Genomic DNA, 20,994 nt, shown 5'->3' with positions numbered 1-20,994 from the left:
CACGCCCCAGGAGATGTTGTGCGATAAAATTACATGCTTGCAGTCATCCTTAGAGACAGACACACATCTTGTGGTCTTGCCTAATGTTAATAACATGGAAGTTTCACATACAGGTTTAACTTGTTTTTGCACAAACATACATGTGCCCACATCGGACAAGAGAAACCGCTCTGAACACAGCCAAGCTGTAGCCAGAAGAGCAGTTTGGACTCTGCAGCAATCAAGGTGAGCCATGCCCCTCAAACACACTGTCTACGCCACTTCTGCACCCTACTCAATGGTGTGGCTTAAAAGTAGCTTCCCAGGTGTTTACAGACTATTGTATAATGATATATACAGAGGTGCAATGTCAACAAGCCTTTCAGTATAAAAATCAAGAGTACCTGTGTCTTAAAGTGTGCTTGCGTTCCTTAGCACTGATGCTTGAGGGTAGGTTTAAACACACACGCCATAATTAAATATTATTTAAAGAAATGCCCCTGTTAACCCCTTGACCAGGATTTCTCAATCATTTCATTGATGCAAGCCCGCCTTCCTTTAGTAACCTAAACCAACATACATGACTTATAAGTAAACGGTCTGGGACGCCAATGCAAGCCCCATCACAGCTTTCTAGCCATAGGCTTGAGAGACCATGTTTTAGACAAAGCCTTGGATAGGGTGAAACATGAAGTCATTTGTGATGTTGGCATTTCTTAAGAGTAGTGAAGCTAGATTTTCATGCACAATTCCTTTCAATATTTGTATGATATTACTGGGTGATAAGGGATACGTTACTTACCTGGAGAACTGGGTGATAAGGGATACGTTACTTACCTGCAACTCCTGTTCTCCAGCGTTGGTATCTTTCATAGATTCACAGGCTGTGAATATTCCCCGTCATCCGGCTCGGAAATACTCAGTAAAATAGAGCAGTTTATATTTAAACTGAAAACTTCAGTCACTAAAATGCTCCAGTATAGTCATTTTCGGTCATACTGCCGACAGCCAATAGGGAAGGATCCCTTGGCTCCACCCCTGGAGGCCATCTTCAGATTTTGGCACAGCGCACGTAGAGTGGCAGGATGACCCAAACAGAGCCAAACGTGCTAGGAGGGTGGGTTGCATGTGAATCTATGAAAGATGCCAATGCAGGAGAACAGGAGTTACAGGTAAATAACGAATTCCTTCTTCCACATTGGATCTTTCATAGATTCACGTGCTGTGACTAGATTTTAAAGCAGTACCATATAATCATAATGGGTGTAGGCAAGCTCCTTGTAGCAAAACTTACCACAGGAGACACTAACCTTATGCAAATGGGTTACGTAGAACCACCTGACTGGCGCTGGACTCTGTTGCAGAATCCCTGTCAACACAGGAGAATCTAGTAAATGTGTGCACCGACCCCCAGGTTTCTCCCCTGCAGATGTCCAGCAGGGGAATTCTAGATAGGAATGCCATAGTGGCAGCAACCACTCTGGTGAAATGAGCCCTGGGTCTGCCAGGGAGAGGCCTACCAGTTTGCTCATGACAGAAGGAAATGCAGGAAGAAATCCACCTGGCAATCGAAGACGTGGAGAGTGCTTTGCCAACACCAGAGGGAGCAAATTTCACAAAGAGCTGAGAGGTCTTTCGCAATGATTTGGTGAAAGCGATGTAGTACTTCAAAGCACGTATGATGTATAAGGAATGCAAAGAACGTTCTGCAGGAGAAACCTGGGATCCATAGAAAACAGGTAACACTACTGGCTCATTCAGATGAAATGTTGAAGGCACCTTGAGGAAAAAAGATGGGTTAGTGGACTTGTGGAATGTCAGCTACGGTGCCTTGCAGGAGAATGCCTGGATCTCATCTACCCATCGCGTCAATGTGAGTGAAGCCTTGCGATTTGGCTGCAACTGAGGTCTCGTGAGTCTAGACAGGACCGCACTAAGCTTCCACGCTGGTTCTGGGATCTGGTAGGTGGAAAAGAACGAAAGAGGCCCTGCAGGAACTCCTTGACTAGCCTGTCAGACCAAAGAGAAGGTGCAGAAGAAGAGCAGTGCAATGCGATATTGCCGCAAGGTGCACTTTAATGGAGGAGTGAGCCATGCCGGCTTGTGCAGAGACAACGGGTAAGGTAGGATATCCTTCGGCTGAATGGCAAAGGGATCTAGGTTCCGTGGACTACATCACATAGTAAAGCGTGTACATTTGCTCTTGTAGTAAACACGCATAGATGAGGTGCAGGGCCCGCACCAGAATTTTCCTGCAATCAAGAGGCAGCGGAATACAGCTGAATTCTAGGAGCAGAGGAGCCATGCCGTCGGGTTGAGAGAGGCCGGGTCGTGATGGAGGACTGCTCCCTCGCGGTATTAGGTAATAAAATTGCGGCAAAAATGTTGCCGGTAAAAAAAAAAATCGTGGCAAAAATGCTGTGGTTTGACCCGGTAAAGGTGTACCCCATTATACCATTTAAGTGGAGCGGGGATTGCAGAGGTGTCCCCCGATCCTCTTAAATGGTATAATGGGTCCAGGGGTTGCGGGGGTGCCCCCGCATCCTTTACATGACTGTGATGGCAAAACCACTGCATTTTTGCCACAATATTTTGTATACACAGCAATTTTTGCTTCGATTTTAAGACATGGAACCTCCCTCGCACCTGGAAAGCAGATTGTGCAGAGGATGAAGTTTCACCGGGGCTGCAGTGGAGTGGGCATAGAGGTCGGAGTACCCGAACTGTCTCGGCCATTCCAGAGCCACTAAAATCAGTCTGCACTGATGTTGTCTGAAGACACTTAATACTTGTGCCACCAGTGGCATCGGGGGGAAAAAAACAGGAACTTTCCCTCCCAGGGGGACGTGAAAGCGTCCCCCAAGCTCTCCTGGTGTGGGTACCTGCTGGCAAAGGCCATGCACCTCTTGTTCTCATGGGTGACAAAAAGGTCAATCTCCAGAGTTCCCCAACGGCTGAACATATGGCAGAGCTGGTAATCCTGGATCTCCCACTCGTGACAGGAGCAGAGTTCCTTTCTGAAGGAATCAGCCATTGTGTTCTGAACAACTGGGAGGTGAAAAGGAATGAGGAGCATGTGGTGTTTCAGGGCCCAGTGCCGCAGTGCCTGTGCTTCCGCCGACAGAGGGAGATCTGGTGCATCCCTCCTTGCGTACATATAACATTGTGGTGGTGTTGGACATAAAGATCCACAACACCCGACCGCTGACTTGCAGTAAAAATGTCTTGAGCGCCCGAAAGACAGTGCACAGCTCTAGAAGATTGATATGCAGAGCTTTCTCCTCCTCTGTCCAAGGACCCTTGGCAGGCAGGTCCCCTGAATGTGCACCCCAGCCTTCCAGAGAAGCGCCCATTGTGACTGTGATCGGGTGAGGGGTAGCTCAAAAGGGGGCACCTTGAACCAGATGAGCCTGAACTGACCGCCAGTGAAATGCTTTCTGATATGTTGCGTCAGTGTGATGATGTCCCAAGAGCCTGACACCTACATCCAACGTGCATCAAGGAACTCCTGCAGGGGTTGAATGTGGAGTCTACAGCGTTGTATCAGGGGGATGCAAGAGGATATCATGCCCAGCAGCAATTTGTAGCTGCGGACCCAGGGGGCCGGTATTGTGGAAAGCCGCTGCACCTTGGCAAGGAGGGCTTGAACCCTCTCTTCCGATGGGGTTGCTGTGCAAGAGCATGGCGAGGCGGGTTCCCAAATAAAGAGCTTGTTTAGATGGGATAAGACAAGATTTCGGATAGTTTATCGAGAACCCTAGTGACTGCAAGCACTGAATGGTTTGTGCGGTGTGGCCGCTGTGGTGCATGATGCTGCCCTACCAGCCAGACAACCAGGTATGGGTAGACATAAGTGTCTGCTCGGTGCAGATGAGCCACCACTGGGGCTAGACATTTGGTAGACTCACGGGGCTGACCGCAGTCGGAGGGCAGAGCTTTCAACTGATAATGGCAGCATGCCACAACAAAGTGCAGTTAACAGCAGGGTTTCTGGTGAATAGGGTGTGAAAATAGGCATCCTCTAATTCTAGTTATGCTAGGAAACCTCCTTGATGCAGTTGGGTGAGGTCCTGCTGCTGCGTAACCATCCTGAAGGTCTGAGCCCTTAGAAACTTGTTTATTATTTGAAAGTCTAACCCCCCACCCCGATTTATTTCTTACAGGAAGTATCTGGAGTAGACGCTGTCTCCACATTCTGTGGTTGGTATCCTCTCTAAGGCTCCATTTGACATGAGAGACTTGACCTCCTGCTGAAGATGATGATGATTGATTTTCTCTGCCTTCTGCACTGGAGGAATGGTAGGTGGTCATTGGCCCTGCTGGATCCCTCATTCGTCAGTGATGATGTACTTCCACTCCTGGATGAAATGCGTCAAGTCTTCCTCCCATCAGAGTGCGAAAGCGTGAGTTCGTGAATTGGGGTGGGCCAGAGCCGTTTAGCCGGTTGGCCCCTGGCTTGCAAGGTGCCATGTCAGCATTGGTTGCCCTTGCACAAATGGGACTTTTGTAGGGGTCCGATGTGGGGTACACGTAGGGGCATTGTAGGAAGGTAACTGATAGGAGGGCCGGTAGTCACGTGTAGTTCTTGAAAAACAAGACTTTCCTGAGCGAAAGGACTGGCGCCTCTGCTGCAAAGTGCCCAGGGAGAGGGCCGTATAGGTGTCAGTCTAGATGGTCTGTAGTGTTTTGTGAAGCACCTTTCGAATGGATCAATGCAGTTGAATGGCATGTCGGCCACCTTCATCTGCACCTCTGGCCGGTAGCTTTGCTTTTGACGCACAGAGCCATTACCCAGTTGCCTAAAGTCAGTGTCGGCTATGTCCACAGAGACAGATATCACAACGGGGTCTGACAAGTCTTCTCCTTTGAGAAGGAGAACAAAGGAGGAATCATCCGCGAGGAATCGAGGATGGGTCCCATCTTAAACCAGAGCTCCCAGCCATATATGGAGAGATAGTCATGGAATTAGCTGCCTTGATGTTAGTGGCATCTCTTGTAATGACCCTATTTCCAAAGGCATCTAGGCGCTTTCCTTCCTTGTCAGTGGGAGCTGAACAGGAAGATGAAGGATTGGTGGAACGCTTGAGGGCCGCTGCTGACACCACAGAGTCTGGAGTTGGTTGTGGCCTTAGGAATGTGGGTGCTGAGTCTGGGACTATATACTTTCTAACCTCTCCTCCTTCTTGGGAGGCGGAGGGGAGAGGTTGGTCATGGTTAATAAACCTTCATCCTAGATGTCGTTCAGCAGGGGTATGGCTACGACAGATTTCCTGTGCTGCTCTTGTCTTTGGAAGAGCAAACTATCCTTCCTTTGCTCCTCAGGGGTCAGGCCGAACATCTTTGTGTCCCTAGACCTTAAGGCATGAAAAGAAACAATTGCATCTTACAGGGAATTCCTGGTAGGGATCTCGTCCGGTTTGCTGCCTGCTGGGACAATGTCTTTGAAATCATCTGTTGTGTCTGTGGTGTGGACGGACATCTGATCCTGTGGAGCTTCTCTTCCAACTCAGTATCAGTTAGCTGAAGTGGCCTTTGAAGACAATGATCCCTCATAGGATGAGGGGAGCAGCTGTCCAACGAACACCTGGCTGTGATGTTTGTTGCCCCTAAGGTGTCTGAAACCGTAAGGTGTGGCAACCTGTGTTGAAGTTAAGTTTTAGGGTGGCTAGGATGTCCAATGAGAAGTCTCTAGGAGACCAAACCTGGTCAATGAATTGCCTGACGAGGAGGCCCGCAAATAGGGGTTGCTCTTGGTGGAGGCATGTTCAACTCAGGCCAGGATGGAATCTGCTCCAAATCCACCTCTTTGTCTGAGAAAACAGGTAAGGGGTCTTCCAGCTCTATATCCAGTTGAGGGGTGCTCTCTTGGGTGCTAGTAAGCAATCAATCTCTCTCTGGTGTGATCCCAAGAGTTAGTGGAAGAGGACACAAGCCCGGGTACTGCTGCTAATGCAGAAGGTTGTGACGCTGACAGTGTCAACGGTGGAGAAGATGGCAGTGTTGTGTTCGAGATCATTGACGGAACAGTCATACCGGGCTATTTGAAAGTACACGTTGACGAGGTCTTTATGGTCGTCGAATAGGATTTTGTGCTAGTAGACTGTGTGGTCTTACTAAACGAGGTCTTCGTGTTGTCGACGATGACTTGATGATGTCCTTGCCGTCTGTGCCGACGGTGACGTTGTCGGGCCTTTACCCATCGAAGACTAGGATGCAGAGGAAGGCCGGACCCGAGTGGATGATGTGGATAGTCTCAGAGCCTTTTCCATCTCTTTCAAAGGTGCAGTGGTTGTCGTCTAAGAAAACCCCTTGGAGGGTGGTGTTGTACGTGTCTTCTTTCTGCTCTGGGACACCTCCTCATGCAATCTAGACCTCTTACTAGAGGTGGTTCGCTGAGTTGTTCTGTCCCGCTTGATCGAGGCATTGCTTCATACCGAAGCCGAGCCAGAGACCCCCCCCCACCCACCGGCATCATTGTTAGAAAACGACTGCCAGATTTCACAGTCCTGGATGACATGATTCGGAAAGAGGCAGTTGTTGTGGAGGTCTTCTATGAACACGTTCTTCAGGCCGCATTGGGTGCAGGCCTTGAAAAGACTTTCTCCTGGTTTCAGTCATAGTTGTAGGCCACAACGTCAGAGAGTCACGAGGATGGGAATCCGCTTGAACAGAAGCTGCTGACAAGGCCGGAACTACAATCAGTTGTCATCAGGACTGGAGATGCTTGACCCGTCATCAAAGTTTGAAAATAATGTATTTGTAGAAAGAATACGTCGACATTTTTGTCCTGAGATTTTCTGAGGACTCCCAACACGAAACATGTGGTAAGAAAACTGAAAATGGCCTCCATGGGTGGAGCTAACAAAGCCTTTCCAATTGGCTGCGGGCAGTAGAACCCAAAATAACTATACAAGAGCACTAAAGCGACTGGATTTAAATATAAACTGCTCTATGTTACAGAGGATTCCCAGCCTGACAACAGGGAATATTCAAAGCATGTACATCTTTGAAAGATCCAATGCTGGCAAACTCTATATTTGTTATCTTTGAACACTGTTTAGCTAGCATTTCACATTTGGAAAGTTTAGCAGGAGACACTAACTCACCGCCTCGCAGATAACTTCCAGATGCAAGGTCTCTAGCTTCTGGGTCATTTCCTTGTGTCTCTGGCGGTACCAGCCATCAAAGTTTGGAGACCTGAAAAAGCGCCTGAGACAAAACAACATGAGAGCAACAGATGCTGAAGATTAAACTAACAAACGTGCTAACAAATAGCAAACTTTCTATCCATACCCCATCACCTTTCACCTTTGCTGCAATAGGTAAAAATCTCAGGCCTTTGCTTTTAGACTAACATCTCTCACTGGTCCCTTATGAAACACCTCTCAACAGTGCCTTGTACTGGACTTCTGTGCAGGGGCTCTATTCCTACGTGGCCCAGAGGAAGCCAGGAAGTGGTTCTTCCTAACAATGCCATATATCGCACGCGCTATTGTCAAAGTACTTCCGTAATCAGATCTGCTCAATTTCAGCCTGTCGTCCTTCCTCCTCTTATTAACTAGCCTAGTTTGTCTCCGACATCCACGTATTTTGAATTAACTCTGGCTGAGACAATGCATATTTTCTCTGATCAGTTCTTCAAACGCTGTGCCTATTTTGTGCTTCATGTGTCAAAGTAATATAGCTTATCAGGTCAATTGTGGATAGACCTTAAAGCACTTAGCTTCTCTCAATAGAAAATTCTTCTTTTTATTTAATCAAATGTACGCATCAAAAATCATTAAAAAAACATCCGAGAAGACCATATACAATACAATATTTTAACATTTGCATAAACACAGGAGTAAAGTTCAAAACATTTCATGTATTTCTTGTTGTACATTTTTGACAGCTATTCGTCCAAAACATTAACCTTCCTACTAAACAAGGGACTGACTCAATTTTATATGCCTTATCACTTGACTAATTACACAGTGTCTGCATTACACTGCTGTTTTCCAAACATGTTTATGCAAATGTTAAAATATTGAATTGTATATTGTCTTGTGGGATTTCTGATGAATACATTTGATTAAATAAAAAGAAGAATTTTCTATTGAGAGAAGTTAAATGGTTCAAGGTCCATCCAAAATTGCCCTGATCATTGTGTTGTTTTACATGTGTTGGTGCCTAGGAAGATCAGGGAAGAAGCCAGGTTGTCCCCGAATTTTAATATATCATAATAGTAAATGGAAAAAAAAAATCGCAGGGCCACTGTTGGTGCACTGAATAACTACTGCTTTAGTCCTAGAAATGAGTTAAGGTCATAGGTCTTGCACAAGCCTCATATGCCTCTCAATGCTCTAGAAGCAAGCAATCATGGTATATATGCCATTACCTGTATAGCCCAAGCCAGTCACCCCGGAGGACTGAAGTGAGCTGCGGTCCAGCATGCTCTAGAGTCTTCAGAAACTCCTCCTGTCGGAATGGGCGGATGTGAGGGGGATTCTGCATCAAAGAGAACAAGAGAGACATCCTTTAAGTTATGCCTCTAAGAGATTGAGGACGCAAAGAGATGTTATATGGGTGTGTGGATAGATGCAAATTATCAGTGAAAAGAAACTATAAAAGTTGAGGGGAAGACAAGGTTTAAGGGAGAAGGAAAAGGGAATGACACTGGGGTGAACAGAGAGGTAAAGGTTATGGCTGTAAGAAGGGGCATTACCAGTATTGATGAAGCATGGTGAGACTGCGATTAAGGTTTAAGTTACTCACCTGTAACTATTGTTCTCCAGCATGGGTATGGCATGGATTTACATGCTCATGAATATTCACCGTCAGGCTGCGAATACTTGGTAAAAGAAAAAACAGTTTCACGTTCACTTAAAAACTGTATTTCCCTTCTAAACCAATCACAATCCTCTGGGTCATACTGCCCCCGTCCAATGACAGTCCTCTCCCTAGGCCCCTACTCTAGCAGCTATCTTCAGATTTAGTAAGCACGTAAAGTGGCAGCATGACCAAAAAGAGCCACAGAGGGCTCGGAGGGAGGGTTCATATATGAATCTATGCCAGACCCAAGCTGGAGAACAATAGTTACAGGTAAGTAACTTAAACCTTCTCCAGCATGGGGTCTGGCATGGATTCACATGTTCATGAATAACAAATACATAGCAGTACACCATTACACAACCATGGGAGGTGGCAAGGTTCAACAGAAGCAATTAACTCTTACCTCTGTAACAGGTGCACCTCAAGCAAACAGGTTGCATAGCACTGCTTGGCCCGACTCTGGACTCCTCCCTGGAATCCCTGTCGACGCAGTAGAATTTCGTGAAGGTATGCGTGGACCTCCACGTAGCAGCCCTGCAGATGCTGAAGGCCGGACAGCGGTTGGTTTGCCAACCGATCACAATGTGTGATGCAGCCAGAGAGCCACCTTGAAATGGAAGCCTCTGACCAGGCCTTTCCATGGTTCACAGGACCGAAGTACACAAACAGCTGCGGAGTCTTCCAAAAACTATTTGTGCATGTCACGTAGAACTTCAGGGCACGAGCAATGTCTAGCGAGTGCAAGGCCCTTTCTGCCGGTGACTAAGATTTCAGGAAAAAAAACAGGCAACACCAAAGGCTCGTTAGGGTGGAATTTAGATGGAACCTTCGGCATGAAAGAGGAGTTTGTCCGTAGCACCACCCTCGATTCATGGAAAGTCAGGTATGATTGCTTGCAGGATAGGGCCTGGATCTCACCTACCTTCCAGGCAGAGGTGATGGCCACAAGGAAATCCGTTTTCCACGAGAGGAACTTGAGAGGGGCCTACTGCATAGGCTCAAAGGGGGCCCCCATGAGCCTCGTCAGAGTCACATTGAGTTCCCACGCCGGGGCAGGAGCCTTCACCTGGTGGGAATGATCGAGAAAGTCCTTTGAGGAACTTCTTGACAAGTCGATGAGATCAAAAGTGAAGATCTTCCTGGAGACCTGGTGTAGCGAGAGATAGCCGCAAGATGTACCTTGATAGAGGCGTGCGCCAGTCCGGCCTTGGCCAAGGATAGCAAGTATGGCAGAATCTGTGGGGCCCTGACCCTCAGAGGGGTAATCTTCTGAGAGCCGCAACACGTAACAAAACACTTCCACGTGTGACTGTAGCACTTCAAGGTCAACAACGCCCTGGCCCTGGCCCTGGGAGGACCTCCCTGCAGTTCGCAGGCAACTCGTATCCTCCAAACTCTAGGGCTGTCCAACGGCCCAGCACCCCAAGTCCTGCACTTCTTTGTAGAGTGCTGGGGATCCAGTGCCCCATGCTTCCTGATGTAAAACATGGCGTGGTGTTGTGAAGATCCTTACCACCTTGCCTTTCAGAGACGGTAGGAACGACTTGAGGGCCCAGAACACTGCTCGTAGCTCCAGGATGTTGATCTGAAGATGCTTCTCCTCCAGCAGCCACAGGACTCTGCCGTGCAGATGTCCGGTGCGCGCTCCCCAACCTTCCAGGGAGGCGTCCGTGGTGACCATCATCTGGTATGGGGGGGTTTTGAAATCCCATGCCTTGGGTGATGTTGGAGCAGACGCCCCACCATCCTATCGCCCGACGGAACTCTTCATTGAGAGAGATCTTGTCCGTGTAGCTTCCGAACACCTGTATCCAGCGGGCGCCCAGGAATTCCTGTAGGGGTTGCATCTGCAACCTGCAGAGACGGACGAGGTAGATGCAAGACAACATCATGCCCAGTAAAGACTTGATGGCCCGCATTGTGGCCGTCTTCAGCGACGACAGCCGTTGCACCTTTCCTTGAATGGCTGCTAGCCTCTATCCATATACACTGTATTGAGTCTGGCGTCTAGGAACAGCACGTTCTGCAATGGCATTAAGCAGGACTTCGGATAGTTGACAGAGAATCCCATATCTGTCAAAAGCCGGAAGGTCGTCTCCATGTGTCCGTCAGCCAGCGAGCTCACGCGAGCGGGCGCGATTCAGCCAGTCATGCAGGTACGGGTATACGTGCATGCCCTGTAGACACAGATGGGCTGCCACTGGTGCCAGGCTCCCATTTTGTGAACTCTCTGGGGGCCGACTTCAAGCAGAAAGGTAGAGCCTTGAACTGGTAGTGCTGTCCCTGCACCACAAAACATAGAAACTTCTGATGTTTCTTGTGGATGGGGGTGTGGAAGTAGGCGTCCTCCAGGTCAGGAAGTCTCCTTTTTTCAGTTGGCCAAGCACGTGCTGCAACGTGACCATCCTGAACTTTTGGGACTTTAGGTATATTTTCAGACGTCATAGGTCTAGGATGGGCCTCCAGCCCCCTTTCTTCTTTCTGACTAGAAAGTATCTGGAATAGACTGCGTAGCCTCATAGCTGTTAGGGAACCAGCTCTATCGCCCCTTTTCGCAGCATGACCCGCACTTCTTCCAGATGCTAAGGGATGTGCTGCTCCTGACGGGTAACCAGAGGGATCCGCAGACACCTGCGTTGTAACTCCAGGGTGTTTGCTTGGGCATGAGCATCCAGCACCCATCTGTCGGTGATGATCTTTCTCCACTCGCTGACTGACCTCGTCAGCCGGCCTCCCACTGGGGTGCACTAGTGGGGCCCAACATCCCGGTTGGTTCAGGCTTGCATCGGCACCGACAGCAACGCTGCCCTCTGCTACCGTAGTCCTGGGAAGGGCCTCTGTAGGCTTCTTGCGTTGAGGATCTGGAAGGCTGTTGGTACGACGTGGAGAACCCTTTTGAAGACATGCTCGACTTTCCCCTGAAGGGGCGAAACAAAGATGAGCGGTGCTGCTGGAGTGCGCCCAGGGAACGGGCCCTCTCCATATACGTCTTGATGGCCTGGAGGGACTCGTCGACGACCCTACCAAACAGATACTCTCTGTCGAAGGGCAGGTCCAGCACCTTTGCTTGGACCTGCCGATAGAAATGTGTGGCTTTCATCCAACCTTGTTGACGAAGGCAGACGCTGTTCCCCATTTACCGGAACCTTGTGTTGGCGACGTCCAATGCCACTATGATGGTGTGATCCGACGCCACATCCCCTTCCTAAGAGAGTGATGGCCTCCATCTTCTTATCGTCGGGCAGGAACTCCAGGATCGGCCCCAGCTTGTATCACAATTCCCAGTTGCACGTGGTCAGGATCGCCAGTGCGGTGGCCGCTTGATAGTGGATGCCGCTGTATAAATCACCTTCTTTCCCATGGCGTCCATCCTTTCCCACTCACTGTCCAGAGGGACTGAAGACGAGGAGGACGGGTTAGCCGACTGTTTCCTTGTGGCCGGCGACACCACCGAATCCGCCGATGGCTGTGACCTCAGGCACTCGGTGACAGAGTACGGCAACCTATATTTCTTCTCGAGCCTATCCCATTTGGCTGGAGCCGTGCAAGGGTTCTTCATGTGGGGCAGGCCCTCCTCCCACACATCGTCCAGAAAAGGCACTGCCATGATCGTCTTTCTCTTGGCCTTGCGCCTTTGATACAAGAAGCCCTCCTTCCTGGTTTCATCAGGAACCAGCTGGAAAAGCTTGGAGGCCCTGGCAATCATGGAGTGGGACAATCCCACCTCATCTGGTGAGGACACCCTATGTAGATCATCCAAATATGGTGATTCTCAGTCCGCTGCAATGGTGTTTTCGTCATCATCCGTAATCGTGGCTGTATCTGTTCCCGTGTCTGGGTCTGCTGGTGAAGAAGGGACCCGACGTGGTACAGGTTGAAATGGGGGCATCAGGATGATGCCCCCTCTTCTTTGTTGGGGGCTGATCGGGGACCTGGGGACCACGTGTAACAACCGGAGACATTCTCATCTGGATCTCTGACACCAAGGTGTGTAGAGTCGACGGAATATCCAAGGAAATGTCCCTCAGGTGAGAAGGCAGAACAGGAAAACTAGGCCCTGCGCCGTCGCCGCTGTTGTCCTCTTCCTCAACATCCTTGTGGACCATATGTAACTTGATCTTCGTCGTCCGTGGATGAGACCTCCATGGGTTGGGCGATGACCAGGGAGGGCTGTTTCGGGCCTTCTCGCCCCTTTTGTCCCCTCTGAGGGTCTTTGAACTGGGGCCTGGGCCGGTTTCAACCCTTTTCGCATGCCTGCAGACTTTGCCAAAGTCACTGCGGTGGTGTCGCGCCTTGGGGGCAGGGACACTTTCTGAGCCATGGGAGCTAATCTCATAGGATCAGCGCCCAAAGCTGTCGTGGTAGCAGTAGACCTTGACGGAGCTGCCAATGCCTTTGCCTGTTGGGCTTCGCGGCTTTCTTCTCCTCTGTCCGTGGCTTCTCGGATTCCTCACGTAGTTTGGCCATAGTAGATGACTTCCTCTTTGAAAAGGAGCTTGATGGTAGGCTGGCAATGGAGGCGGAAGGTAGTGCTGATCGCGCCCTATCCACTTTGGGACCTGCGTTTGCGGCGAACCCGGTGGACTCAGACTTGCAGCTCTTGGCCTTGTCTTGGGCTCCCACAGATGAGGCGCCCGCAAAGGACTTGGAAGACCGCTCCTCGGACCGGCCGGTCCTGGGGGAGACATGACCCTGCTCGGAGCACGGGTCAGAGGCCTTGGCGTTAAGTCATGCTGCCAGCCTACTATGCCTGTCCATCATTTTCTTGGAGAAACCGAGGCATATCTCGCACTCTACTACCTTGTGGTCCAGGTTCAGGTAGTAGAGGCATTGCAGGTGCTTGCCCTCCACAAACATTCCGTAGCCCACATTTGGTGCAGGACCTGAAGAGGGACCTTCCCTCTTTTTTCTCCTCCCTCATAGTCGGAGGGCGCGAACTAGGCCCAGAGGTCTTGTGAAATCTTCGATGGATCTTTGCCCTTGAAGGACGCTGAACTTCACTGACAACGAGTCCATGGTGTCAGTAGATGAAGAAAAGAGCACACCGGATTCTTTGAAACTAAAATGGAACTTTTTACATCGAAAACACACAAAAAACATACAAATAGCTCAGAGAGCAAACACAAGGACGCCCAACACTGAGGCGTGCAGTAAAAATCTAAAGATGGCTGCCAGAGGAGGGGCTTAAGAAGAGAACTGTCATTGGATGCAGGCAGTATGGCCCAGAGTACAGTTAGTTTTAGAGAAGAAATACAGTTTTTAAGTGAAAGTGAAACTGTTTTTTCTTTTACAGAGGATTCCCAGGCTGACAACAGGGAATATGGACCCCATGCTGGAGAAAGAATCATATCCATCAGTCATCAATTCATCAGCATCATAAAGTAAAGAAGGTAAGGGAAGTAGTATGGGGAAAGATGGCATTCAAGGGACACTTCTGTTCGAGACAAAAACAGCAAAAATTAAAGAAGTAATGAGGACGGAAAAAAACTGAAAAAAGGAACACTGATGAGGAGACAAAGGCCAATACTGGGGTACAGAGAGAGAAGCGAGATTACCAGCATTCAAAGATAGAGGGAAATTACTGAAATGAATGAAGTGGAGAGGGAGATTACCAGAACCAAGAGAGAGGCAAATATGATTGGGTATAAGGGCAGGATGATCATTCTGAATAGATGGTATGGGGCTATTGTGGTGTGCAGGAAATGACAAGTGAAAGATTATCAAAAGTATATGGAAAAGGGGCAGTTTGACTGGGTTTCTGTAGTGGAAGGCGATAAATGGGATAAGGGAAGGTATTTTCAATTTACAAGAGAGAGATTACTTATTTGGAGCAACGGGGGGGGGGAATCACAGTGATAGAAAGAAAAGGGACCATTACCAGTATGAAAGGACAGGGAAAAGGGCAGTTTTCCCTGATGTAGAAAGGTGCACAGATTACCATGTGTGGACCATTTGTTTTTCCCTTAGCTATAAGTACCCCACTGTCTGTGAAATGTTTAACCTCGTGCTGAGCTGCCATTCAGATAGTAGAAGTAGGAGTATAATGTGTGGCCCTTTAGGCCCAAGACCCATGCTCTTAGAAGGAAGATGAGGGAGGAAGGGTGTTCATCTTGACTCTGGGCTGAGAAGAGCACGATCCTTCAAGAGGTCCATGGAATGTGGCATTCCCTCTCAGTGGATGGCAGAACAGCACAGAGTATCAACAGAGTATGGGCTCTGCAGGTCCCATCCTTCCCTAATGGGTTTGCTCTGACTTTCTCTCAGTCTACAGCTTTAGTCCCAAATGTGTTCAGGAACAAGGTGCGATGCAATATTTTAGTACAAGAACTGATGTTCAGTGAAATAGTTGCTTTTTAGTTGAGAAGGAGGGTGAAATTCCAATGTCTGACGAAGAGTTAAATTATGGCCAACATGGGTGAGGGGAGATGGAGGGGGGAATTATCTAATTTACAAGGAACGTGCAACAACAAACCCCTGAATGGCAAAGAAAGAGTAACGGGTGCTCCAGAACTGAACAAATAGCCACAAACAATGTTATGTTCAAGAGGTCTAGAAGCTCCAGCACTGTACCTTCCAGGGGGTTATCGCTCTCTGCAGTGGCATCAGACTGGCAACATATCGCTCCTTGAAGAGGGAGAAAAACAGTATGAAACTGACGCAAGGTTTATTAAGAGAAGACTGACGAGGAAGGAGTTTGACAGCACATTCTTTTTAGCACACACCTAGCAACACAGCGCTCTACAGGCCATAGAGCAAAACACTGATAGCGAGAATTCAACAAATCATCAAGAAAACATTAGTAATAATTATCACAGTTCAATATACAGCTGGGGGTGTGCACAAGATAGACAGTGTCTAGGGTATACCAAGCTTACTGTTATAAGAGTCAAGTCTTCAGTTCTTTCTGCCATGGCCCTTTGTTTACACTATATTTCTCAGCCACATTAACCTTTCGTTCATGGGTAAATGCCAGACTTTCCAACTCCCTCTAATCTCTGATTTTTGGAATAGCACTCACATATCTGGTGGCTTTTCTGTCAACTTCATCAATTCAGCCTCACTTGGTAACTATCAAATCACCCTTCACAAGCCCACCCCCACAACCTCGTACATCCAGTAATCTTCAAACTTGCTTTGTCCCCATAAGCATCATGCTCCCCTGTTTGATAACTTCCCATTTGCTCACTGCTTCACCTACAGGTGTTTGAATGGCACATACGTGTGTGATTGGAGGGTAATGTCACTCTCTAGCCACCCGTTTGGGAATACAAAGTGGCACACTGGACCAGTAATTTATCAACTACTGGGACTTGATTCAGAAGTATCCAGAGACACTACTGACCCAAGGACGAAGAATGAAGTTCTGCACCAGCATCTTTTGGTCTCCAGCTCTGCCTCAATAACAACCAAAGGGAACCTTGTATGCTGCTCTTTTCCCTTGTTCCAGAGGAACTAGCTGGAGCTGTTATCCTGAACACGTTTCTAGTGCTCCTCCAACTTCCAGGCCTTCCATGTGCTGCTTGACTTCAAAATCCAAGCTTAGCATCCTTCTGTTGTCTCAACGCCTTTTTTGCGCCTTGAAACAATTGTCTATAGGTGCATTATTAATGCCATATGATACCGTATCATAACGTGGTAGAACCCTGGTACCATCCCCACACAGTCTTTCCAGCAGCCACTCCACAGACCACCCCTCTCTACAATGGCACTTTTCCAACTTCATTTTGTCAGCAGATCTTCTCAGAGGCCCAAAGTCTCTTACAGAAGTGGTAGTTCCACTTCTCTGATGCTGCAGGGTTTCTTTGCTGATCCCTGTCCATCAATCAGACATCCACGACATCTCTGGCTACTGCTCCTGAAACAACCACGTTAGGCTCTGAACCAGTGATGTTTCAAGCAGACTTCTTCACATAAATCTCTTCTTGGAGGTCCAATCAATTACCTCTGTACCATGGATAGGTTAACCTGTGGCTGTGGGGCTAATCCTGCCCATCAGGAACTGAACCGAAATACTCCCTACTGAAATCTCTTTTCTTATCGAAACTTAAGCTGACGTTGTGACTGGACTTCTTCATTGTGATCTGCTGGTCCCTCTGGAAGTGGTGTTTGGGCTCTTCGAGTCTGCCGGGCCCAGTTTGCAGACCACAACTGACCACCTGCTACTGACCACCACTGAACAGCACGCTGCCATTGACTTTCCATTTGAGCCATAGGATAACAATGTGTTCTGGGTAAGAGTGATAAATGAGGCCTGCGAGTCTCACCGAAAGTCCTGTTGTACTTCCTGGACAAATGAGGATTTCATGATCCTATGTGACCACAAATCTGTTTTTTACTATTCTGGAAAGTTGCTTATTTGTGGTATTTTGGAGATATCACTTAGCACACAACCTTAAAATAAAAAATACAATTTTACAGATATACTCTGTGGACTATGCCTTTCTGGCAGTTTATAAAAAGTGTATGCTGTACCTTTCAACCAGCCTTTATCTTCTGCATAGTTGCCTTGACTTCTCAGCCATTCCGTCACTTGGCGCGGCAGGAGAACTCAGAGGAAACCTCTGGTAAACATAGTAGATTTATATAGCTGGGCCCTGCAAATAAGAATATGAAACCTCTCCATACTAGGTGGAAACAAATGCTTGCCCACTGGTCCGTGATGGATGTTGAGCTCTGCTCTGATCACAGACATTACCCTAGTGATTTTCCTGTCACCCAAAGCCAATTTTCTGATTGTTCCTGTTTCCAGGGTTTCTTCCGCAGATCATAACCTTAACTGTACGCTCACCATAGTGTGCATTTCTTTGCGCTTATACCTTGAGGGTTGGCTTTAGATTTTGCCCATCTGTTCGCTTGCATGTAGGCATTGACATAGTGTACTTTCAGCAAAGGAGTCACAGGCTCCTTCATGATCGACACATCACTTAGGAAGTTAAGATATGGATTCGCTAATGGAGGGCCACTGCCGCATCCACGTATTCCCTTCCAGGAAGCCTGCTGCTCGGGCATTCTAGCCCTCGTAGACCAGATACCCAGTGAGAAGGAGACCCATTTGGGTGAGTACTGAAGGTGGTGGTCCAACTTGATCACATTCCATGAGTTTCAAAGACCCACTGATTGACATTGCTCATTCACTAGCTTTCTTTACAACTTTACCTACTGGTTGACCTTCCTTTAGACCAAGGATAGGTCAGGTGACCTTTTCAACAACAACAGACCACGAACTGGTCACTCTGACCCATATAGAAATGTCCAGGTTGAATTTTTTAAGAAACCCTCCAGGAGTATAGAATCACAGGAACATAAGGGTAGGGTGACCAAACATCCTGGCTTTGCCGGGACTGTCCCAGTATTTGGTACCCTGTCCCCCTTTCTCAAGATTATGGTCCCATTGGAAAATGCAGTGGTCCCGGTTTTTTGTAGTAGGTCTTCATAGCTGGCAGGCAGAAATGCACAATCTCGCACAGAAGAGATGTTGCATTTTACAACATAAGATAGTGTTAGTTTGTGAAACATTAATTATAATATGTGTTTATTTGAACAGTAACACTTAAACCCCCTTCTCCTCCAAATGCTACTGAAGTGTAGTGCCTTGACCACCACTTTCAAGAGTTAGTCCTACTTTTATGTTATTTGCCCTATCCCGGTTCTTTACATTTAAAATCTTGTCACCCTAGGACGTAGTAACACATAACTTGTAGAGGTATTTATTTATTTATTTGCATTTGTATCGCACAACTTGCAGCCCAGGGGCATCGAGGCGCTGTTACAGGAATATGTAAGAGGTTTGACATACAGGTTCAAGCGCCATTAGGCTTCTTAGTTAGTTACAAATTACAAGACATACAGTATGAAAAATGTGACGGACAGAGAAAGAATAACAATATGGTAGTTATAACTTTGAAGGGTGGTAACTAGGTTTACAGCTTTCAGTTAAAGAGCTTAGTTTTGATGGCTTTGCGGAAAACTTGGTGGGATTCGATCTGTCTTAGGTGAGAAGGGAGTGTGTTCCAGTGAGTGGAGGCCAATGTAGGAAAGCTGGAGCCGCCTGCTCAGGCTTTACATATTTTTGGGGTGAGAATCGTGTTGGAATAGCCTTCTCCGAGAGGCCTCGAGGCAATATGCCTGGTGATTCTCTGGCATAGATATGGGGGTGCGAGCTCATGGAGGCATTTGTGGGTGATGGCAAGAGTTTTAAAGTAGCACTGCATATCAAAGGTTCACACACTTGTGAATGGTTGTAACCTGTATATGCTAAGTATATTTATTTATTCAGGTCTATTTATGTAATTTAGGGATGTAAGCACTTTTGTTGAATGTATCTATTCATTTTGTTACCCTTTCTCTATGTATTGTTTGGTTCAGAATTTATTATATGTTATCATGTATGAGTTCGCAAGTATATGACAGCTTAGAAGATTATGAGACAGTCGGCGCTTGTTGTTTTGTCACTGTATGTTTTAAGCATTGAGGAAAAATAATGACCCTCTTTCAAAAAATCAAAAATAAACAAAATCAAAGAGGTAGGGGACACACAGACACCTTTAAAATAATAAAAAGACAGAAAATCACAAATTGTTAGTGCAAATTGTTGCTGCTGGGAATTCTGGGAACCACGAGACACTGATTGTCACAAATGGTCAGAAAAGTAGACTATTAGGACACTGTTACATAGTGACCTTCCTTAAGGCCTTACCCACTGAGTGATGGTCTCTTCAATTTCTCCCATTTGCTTACACTGCAACCAAGTTCACCTACTATTTGAGCTTACACCTCAATCAGTGGTTCATTTTCTTTTGATCCTCCTGCTGGCTTATCTTTTCGACAATTTTGCCCATTTATTAACCCGGTCTCCAAGATCACACATTGTCCGTTTTCCACCAGCTTTCCCTCTGAGGATCCTTCCTGCCACTGGTTGGCCTTCTCTCCAGAGTTATCGATTATGTGGCCTTCCCTGCAGCTTTATCCATACGTTGACCTCCCTTCAACCTTACCCATTGGTTGATCTTTCCACCGCCTTACACAGATTGCCTTGGAGCCTCCTTCCTTACACATAGACGGGATGATCGTCCCTCCAGACCCACGCATAAGATGACCCCCTGACCTCCCACGTCACCAACCTTGCTTTGAGCGTTCTGGCCTCTCAAAGCCAAATTGGAACATGTTCAAACAAAACAAAGATCACAAACCTATTGTGTAAATAAATCTAAATTCAGGGCGCTGCCTGAAGTTTTACCACAATGCCTGATCAAAAATGTCACTCTAACTCTAGGATCATCCTGCTTTATACTCACCAGAGGTATGATGAAGCTCTGTGTGAGCTCCAGTAGATGGCGCCTTAGCAGGGCACTCTGAACTTCTGAGGGGCGTTTCCGCTGAATGCCCTACCACAGGAACAATAAAACAGTATAAGATCATCATCACAACAGGGACTGAGGCGATAACTGGAAAAGTGTGTCAGACAAAACATGGCCACACATGACCAGATGGAGCATGTAAATTCACAAGACTACTTTAAAAAAACACACTACAATGCATCTCTTTAAACACTAAGCATATCTTTATTGCCTCTTAATCGAACAAAAAAAAAATATGCAGCATGCTCATGATTTCTCCCCTGCACACAACCCTATATAACCATAACTTCTCATGCACCCCATGATCACAGCCTTTATGATAGGTTCTTGACAGATATGAAATGTCTATGGAAAAGTGTATTTGTTTTAAATATATTGTGCTTACCACTCCATTATTTTGGCCACAAAACCAGGGTAAAAAGGTTTCACTATTGTCCTATCAAGTGTGGTGACGCTACTTTTATAGTTCTTGAGTCAGTACTTATTTATTTTTACATGTGTATAGTACGCAAAACCCGCAGGCATCAAGGCGCTAGTTACAGAAACACGTAGGAACGGGGAGTGTGGGGGTGCAATCAGTTGAACGGTCTGGTTTTGAGTTTTTTCCTGAAAGGCCAGTAGGAGGTTTACAACCTGTACATTTCTGATCGAACACAGATTTGGTTGCAGACCCTTTAACCCACTGCGATGCTTGTATTTTGATACTAAAATTTCAATTCCTGGTTTAAAACCTTAATTTGAGGGTGGATGAACTGGTGCGTTTTTTTTCTTTCCATCGTACAACGGTTGGGTCGTTGATATGTCTCACATGCTTGAGTTTCCTTATCTGAAATGTTTAAACGAGGAG

The 20,994-nt window shown here is 47.3% G+C and overlaps 1 protein-coding gene across 2 annotated transcripts in view; it reads right to left on the bottom strand.

Moving 5' to 3' along the window:
• The window catches only part of DENND6B (DENN domain containing 6B), a 756,791-nt gene that overhangs the window by 76,865 nt on the left and 658,932 nt on the right, over positions 1 to 20,994 (bottom strand). For both annotated transcript variants that reach the window (XM_069629519.1, XM_069629520.1), the window contains exons 15-18: positions 20,085 to 20,174; positions 15,361 to 15,414; positions 8,357 to 8,466; positions 7,086 to 7,188 (exon numbers count right to left, since the gene is read on the bottom strand). In XM_069629519.1, the coding sequence (XP_069485620.1) occupies positions 7,086 to 7,188; positions 8,357 to 8,466; positions 15,361 to 15,414; positions 20,085 to 20,174 (357 nt within the window). The remainder of the gene's footprint in view (positions 1 to 7,085; positions 7,189 to 8,356; positions 8,467 to 15,360; positions 15,415 to 20,084; positions 20,175 to 20,994) is intronic.

This window comes from Ambystoma mexicanum, chromosome 12 (assembly GCF_040938575.1).
Source record: "Ambystoma mexicanum isolate Mex_15411 chromosome 12, UKY_AmexF1_1, whole genome shotgun sequence".
NCBI classification, from domain to species: Eukaryota; Metazoa; Chordata; class Amphibia; order Caudata; family Ambystomatidae; genus Ambystoma; species Ambystoma mexicanum.
This window is presented reverse-complemented; position numbering and strand designations above follow the sequence as displayed.